Source organism: Eurypyga helias, unplaced genomic scaffold (genome assembly GCF_000690775.1).
Source record: "Eurypyga helias isolate BGI_N326 unplaced genomic scaffold, ASM69077v1 Scaffold46255, whole genome shotgun sequence".
NCBI lineage: Eukaryota > Metazoa > Chordata > Aves > Eurypygiformes > Eurypygidae > Eurypyga > Eurypyga helias.
In genome coordinates, this window is record NW_010254231.1 from 1 (window position 1) to 6902 (window position 6902).

At 43.0% G+C, this 6902-nt stretch overlaps 1 protein-coding gene across 1 annotated transcript; it reads right to left on the reverse strand.

Annotated features, from left to right (window-relative positions):
* Positions 1-1569: 1569 nt before the first annotated feature.
* LOC104503157 (ORM1-like protein 1) lies at positions 1570-5684 on the reverse strand. The gene is made up of 3 exons (XM_010152914.1): positions 5508-5684; positions 2976-3127; positions 1570-1714 (listed from the first exon to the last, which is right to left on the reverse strand). Exons 1-3 carry the CDS (start codon positions 5679-5681, stop codon positions 1579-1581), a joined length of 462 nt encoding a protein of 153 aa, XP_010151216.1. The 5' UTR covers positions 5682-5684; the 3' UTR covers positions 1570-1578.
* Positions 5685-6902: the final 1218 nt, after the last annotated feature.

Here is a 6902-nt window from a genome sequence, read left to right on the forward strand (position 1 = left end):
CTTGGGGCGCCGCTCGGGGCCGTCCCTGCCCCTCACCCGGGGCCGTCCCTGCCCCCCGCCTTCACCTCCCGCTCTCCCGCAGGCAGAACAGGGATTGCCAGGGGGCCAGCGCGGCCTCGGGCCGGTCACTGTTTAAGACTTGGCCAGTTATCACTTCCCGCACAGGTTAACACAAAGCACGACTTCCAATTTCATAACTCATCCCCTTTTAGCAGCGTCTTTATCCAGAAAACAAACAGCCAGAAAACACTCTTCACAAGAAAAGAAATACCCCACTGTGGGCTTTTTGGTTTTTTTTTTTTTTTTAATTTTTTCCCAGCTCACTGGCTGTCACAGCAACCAAAACATAAGTCAAGTCTGAAATGGAGTCCTCGGTCAAACCTCGGCCGGTTTTGGCTGGCAGGCACATGGCAGACTGCAGCTCAGTCCTCTACCCAAGACAGAGAAGAAAGTGCTCTGAGCTCTGGATGTGCCTCCTTCACTCCAGGTTCCAGAGCTGAGGATACACATGATGACTCAGTACTACACAGACCCCTAAAACACAATGTTCCTCCCCATTTCCAAGACACGAAAATTATCTATTGCTGCAAAAGCATATGGTTAGTCCATGTGATTTGCCTCTCCTCCTAACTTACGACCTACACAGAGCTTCTCTGACCTGTTCTGGCACAGCTGCTCTGTCAAGGAGCTGCTTCTTCCACAACAGCAGCACCCCTTTCCCCCATCATTACAGGCCTCTCCACTACCTGTGGAGGACAGGTTTGATACCCACCTGTCAGGTATCAAACAGTCACAAATCCACACCTTAAAACAAACTTCAATTTTTCAGGATGTCCCACTTACGGACAGAAAAGTCAGTGTGCTGGTAAGCAAAATGAAATCAACACAGGAATGGCACCGTGTCAAGGCGTACCCAAACGAAGCCATCGCACCCATGTAGGAATCCCCTGAGCTGACAGTTAAGGACCTTCTTCGGTCCTTGTGACAAACCCAAAATCACAGGAACAGATAAGGCATGACTTGCACCATCAGTTTATGCCAGCTGTCACAGTACCACTGTGAGACGAACTTTTACAATGCAGTAAGAAGCACAATCACCTACAGTCCATACAGCAGAAACAAGCTACTTCCCCCTTATTGGAGAAGGCGGCCTCGCCAGGTCCCGGCATCGAGGATCCCGGCCATACGCAGAGTTACCATTCGCATTACGGCTGACTGGGTGTCTGGGAAACACAGCTGCGTTTCAGCTGTTACACCTTCCTTACAAGTCATGTGCATCAGCCAGGCCTACATATACATATCCTACACAGCCTCGGTGGGGATCACGCTGGAGAGCTGGGCCTGCCCAGATCTTTGTGGAAATCTTTCTTCTAGGCCTTTCCGATGCACATTTAAGTATGTGAAGGGATCTTCTTTTAAACTCAGCTTTCATCCCAATGCTGCAGGAGTAGGAATTGTACCTCAGCTGTGGAAGCATCTCTCATTGAATACAACTAGATACACGGCACAGCAGACTAGTTTCCTTCACCTGGGGAGCAGCAGGAGCCGTGTCGGGGTGGCCAGTGTCTAACCTGCTGCTTAGTATTTATTGATGCCGAAGATTCGAACGCCATGTAACTGTGGCAGCTTGGGGATGAGCACGGTCAGGAGAGAGGCTGTGTTGAGGACAAAGTGTGTTGGGTCATACTTTGTGTAGAAACTCGCCAGGAAGTACCTGCGGGAGAAAAGGGAACAAGCTCAGCTGGTGACACCCTTGTCTAGAAAATAAACAAATAAAGCATAGTTGAAAAAAGTGTTTCAGTGATCAGTAGTATTTTATTGGTTAACAACCAATTTATTCCTGACCAAACCTCTCACCTGAAGTTCTAGAATATCTGCAGCAAAATTATGGACTTAAGACTCTTCTCATCCCTCCCAGGGTGCTGAAAAGGCTACTATTTTCCTCCAGCACTTCTCCCCGTCCCTCAAATTGGAGTCCGACTTCTGCAGCTACAAGACTGATCTATCATACAGGTTTTAAATAGCGTAAGATCCATTACCAATAATTTAGTCTTGTTCTTTGCAAAAACTAGTCACAGAAACGAGGCTATCAGATTGATGGGGTTTTGTTTTTTTCCCAGCAAACTGGAGATGTTTATTCAGCTACTTACGCATTGTTACTGCATGAATAGAACCATACACAGGTGTTATGAATACTAAATTCCCACTGGAAAGCGGGAAGCTATCTTTGAAAAAAGAGGGGTTTTTTTGAGGAGTTATAGATATATATTTTCAGTTTCTATCCTTTGTGAACCAACTTTCTAAAGACGATGCAGGATCTTCCCTTCCCTCCACCCCCTGCAATGCAAGTGGACAACTTCCTTCAGGGAAAAACAGAAAGACACTTTAGAGTTGGATATTAAATACGTATCTGATTTCCTTTAGTTACACCACCATTCTTTTGTCAACAGAAACAGGCGGTGTAGAATTTCTGATCTATTTACATAACTTGTGTAAACAGAAGGCAATCTGTACAAAGCAAAACTGAGGTGCAAAATCCTGGACCCTGTTCAGCGAGGATGGCCACACTTCTCCACACTCACAAGTTGCATAAATGCTGTCATGTGCCAAACGCAATTCGTTTAGATTTTCAATATTTACACCTCCACAATCTCTTAAAGAACTTCAGGAGTTAACAGCGAGTTTTCCTCACAACATTTCTGATCTTTAAAACCTGTCCCATTAACAAATGTTTACAAACTTCAACCTCAGGATGTGAACTGGAGTGTCAAAAGCTGCAGGAAGAAAGACTGTTGATTATATGGCCTGTAAATATGTACTCCCTACCTTTGCAATTGATGTAGAAACAAACAAACAGGCAAACAAAAAAAAAAAAAGAAAATGCTTTCAGAGTGTAAATAGCATGCCATTTTGTTGTGGTTTTTGAAATCACAGGTTTATGATTCAATTAATCCATAATACAGTTTTGAACTCACAGAATTATAGGAGAGATTGTGAAGAATTTCCTTGAAGATGTAAACTGTACTCCATAATCCAGTTGTTCCCAGTGTGTTAGTAGCCTAGCTTCCCCCTGATCAGGCGTTTCAAAAGGAGTTCCCTTTACTGCGTGCAAAAACACATACATCCCCTGGGGAAAAGAAAAAGGAAATACGGTGACGCGTTCAGCTGTTATTTTCTTAGAACTGTTACGTTGCCCAATGCACTGTAAACAGAGAGTAAATGAATTCCCGCCCAGAAGAGGTGCTAGCCTTTAATGACAAATTATCGAAGAGGAAGGAAGAGGCAAGGAGGGATTTGTCCCAGGTTGTGCAGTCAGTGGCATAGCCAGAATTAAAGCCAAAGCTGATGCGACATCCGATCCACTGCCTTGTCTCCTACGTGAGAAGGCTGAAACTGTGTGAAACCAAGAGACTTCTAACAAGCACTGTAACAAGTTTAGGGCTGACGATTTAGACGACCACTTTCCTGCCACAATGCTACTGCCTAGGTGGCGTCTGCACAAGGCAAAGATCTACCTACGAATACTGGCAACGTTACAGAACTTTTGAAAGCCTTCTCAGCTCCCGCCAGCTTCGAACACCTAGAAGCTGACGACCAGCAGTCTGTTGAAGACCTTCTCTCCATTTCTTTGCGGCTCCTCCTTAACCACACTGGACTTTGGGATCGTTTCTGTTTGATGGGCTCATGCCACGTCTGGTCTGTTCCAAAAGATCCTTTTGGGCCCACTGGTTTCAGACAGGGGAGTCCACCCTCTCCTCGCTTTAGCAAACATTTGTTTGCTATCAAAGAGAGCACACCAACCCCAAGAAAGAGTTGTTATCAGAAAATACCACATTTCCTTTTCCTTTTTTCAGGTTCTTTCGTATGCACATACAGAAATTGTTACAGACACCTTTATATAGAAAAATCACATTCCTTCCAATTTCTTAATAAAGGAGGTGAAATTTGAGCAAGTCACTTCATGTCTTCTTTCATATTTTTATTTGGAACAGCTTGCTGACCGGAGGTATATTAACCTGAGAGAATTAATTTGCCTAATTCCTTGATTCATAATGTTTGCCGAGTCTCAGCTTTAATAACTTAAGCAAAAGGCACTTTCAGGACAGACCCAAATGCTTACTACACATTCTATTTTGCACTGGTTCTTGAAGAAAGGAGCACCAAAAATGCTTTCAAGGTTTGCTAAGGGTTTTCCATTAGTGGAAATCCAAGACTTTTTTGTTTGTCAAACCACTCAAGGATTTGTTTCCAAAGAAGTGCCATTTAAATGCCAAAATATGCAAAAGTGCAGTTTATGCTCATCTTCTAGTGTTTCCTTAGAAAACTACTTGCCAGTGCATGCTCTCATCCCCGCTGTCATTACAGCTACTTGGAGCGAATTCAGTAAGGCATTTGGGAAATATTTAGTAATACTTGTCTCTGCCAACACCTTCCCAAGCCAGGCTTGTCTGACACTGTCAAAGACAGCATACAAAATGCCCTAATGATGCTTACAATCCTACTGTTAGTTTTAAACCTATCTGCAAAAATAAAAAGCTCAAAATAATAATAAAAAAACCCACCAAACACTTTTTTTAACAGGATGCAAGACGGTATTATCCAACCTCAGTCTTCAAAGTGAACTATCATCTTCAAGACCTCTTACCTGTTAATCTTAGAAAACTGAGTTAGCAAACCTCAAGCATGATGTAAATTGCTGGATTATGGCCCTCTTTTTCTCTAAGCTTGCCAGGACCAATATACATATGTGCAACACTTTAAATGATTACAACAAAATTATAGCATCCTTGGGAAAAGAGGCTGAAAGATTCTTAAAAGTCTTCAGCTTCCAAATCCTTTTGCATACAAAAGTCATGCAAATCACAACCCAGAGAATAACAAATAGTTTCAGGGCTTGGGTCAAGGAGCACAGTTTTTCCCAGTGCTTTCAAGTAAGATTTCTTCTTATGTCATATATAGTGACAAAGTTGTACGCTCAAGTTATTTGGAGCTGAAATTTATCTAGCTTGACCAGAAATCAAACCAAAAGGAAAAGAACACAAACGTTTCTGCCCAAGGAAACAGGTGAAGTGCTGAAATTAAACATTTTGGGACACTAACAGATTCATGTAGAAACATTAGTAGATAATATCCAGGAATTCAACATGTAATATATTTTATGGATTTAGCACAGTCCTCTAATACTGTACAAAATCCTGTGAAAGTCGGTTTGCGTGATGATTTTATGTTTGCAAGATTCTAGCTTAATTAAATGCCTTTTAGAAGAATACATAAACAACACAAGGAATATTTCACATCTTTTGTGCTCAAGCCCAAAGTGATCATCTACCAGTCCTCCTCCCAGAACCAGCCACCTCATTCAATAGTGGATAATAAGCCAAGTAAAGGTGGTGATTTGGCTCGCTGGACTTCATTATCCATACAGCCTGGCTGTTTTTCTCTTCTACTACCAAGAATTAATATGCATGAACAACTTCTCAATTTTTGTTACAAGAGAGGGTACGTACCAGGTTGTGAATCACATTTGTTAAAGTCCAGACGACAGGGACACTAAAGAAAGGAATGCTGAGCAAGACAATGTGCAGCATGCCGACTCCCAGTGCGTACGTCAGCCACATTCCACGACTGTTCATCACCCGCGTGTTTGGATTTACCTCGCTGTGGGCAACTCCTACGTTCATTTTTACCCTAAAAAACAGATCTGTTTGAAGGCTGAGACTACGGTTATAGACAAGTACTTAACATACGCAATTTTCAAATTTGGGAAATGCACAGTGCATAAGCCAAGATGTACCTTGAGACCTTCCAAGTGTGGTTGATTGAGAAGCCAGTTCAAAGGGGCTGTTGGGAACTGTTTGCTTAAAAAAAAAAAAGTCCAAACAAATAAAGCCCACAAGCCTGCTACAAAAGGGACATGTAAGAAAAAAAAAAAAAGCTGTGCTGTTAGAAGCTGAAGTTGCACACCTGCAAGAAACCAAGCTTTGTAACTTGTCCTCTAAATTCTTTCCTCCATCCACAACATCGGAAGTTCTTTTCCACTTCCCAGATTAAACAATTTTCCTCCTGCTTCTCATTCATGTAATGGCTGGTAAAGAATCCTGCATATGCCACTTGCCCAGCCACCTACTGCTAGAAAGAACGAACGAGGACTAATTTACACCTGCTTTTCTCACAGCAGAGAGCAGGTTTCAGATTTTCCTCTTCTCCCCATCTGTTAGTTTTCAGACACACATTCCCATCTTTCAAATCTGGCTGAAATTAGCCAACAGGCTCAAAAGTTTTCTAAGTGACAAGACATACAGAGAGATACATGGAACAATTCCATAACGCCCATTTCTTCAGGAGATAGGCTAGAGGTGACACTCTCGTCCCACGGTACTAAAATTTGGAATGATAATTTTTAAAAAATCGTTTTGTACTTCATAGTCACGTGATCTGGGAGCCTGTTTATATTCGTTTAAAGGACTGGGATGGAGGCTTTTTAACTTCCTTCTAAATCATTCCACAAAAGCACTGTTTGACCAGCAAAAATAGTTCGCTTTTGGTAGGGAGTTTGTTTCTTAGACTTGCTTAGTGCTAAAGCACTGTAATACCCAGGTCTTTCGCAATATTTACAGTAGGCTGTAGAATAAAAATAGATGCCATGACCCTGAAATTGAACGGGGTCCATGCCGGTTTTAACCGATACTTGTTGCAAAGTCTTTCATAACGGGCAGGGAACACATCACCCCAGAGGGGCGAAGGGGTTGTTCCTCCCTCCCCGGGATGCCGGGCCGGCGGTAACCGAGGACCTACACGTATCTCGCCATATCTACCACCTCTTCCTATTTTTGCCTCACGTTTCTGTTTGTTCTGACGGCACCTTCCCTCAGCTCGCTTCCCTCCCCACGAGGAGCCCAGCC

Excerpts from the sequence above, each read along its gene's own strand:
- LOC104503157 (XM_010152914.1), bottom strand. The coding sequence starts at position 5,681 with ATGAACGTAGGAGTTGCCCACAGCGAGGTAAATCCAAACACGCGGGTG. Across the intron at positions 3,128-5,507 it reads CAAATGTGATTCACAACCTG|GGGATGTATGTGTTTTTGCA; the intron begins GTACGTACCCTC and ends TCTTTTCCCCAG. Across the intron at positions 1,715-2,975 it reads ACAATCTCTCCTATAATTCT|GTACTTCCTGGCGAGTTTCT; the intron begins GTGAGTTCAAAA and ends TTTCTCCCGCAG.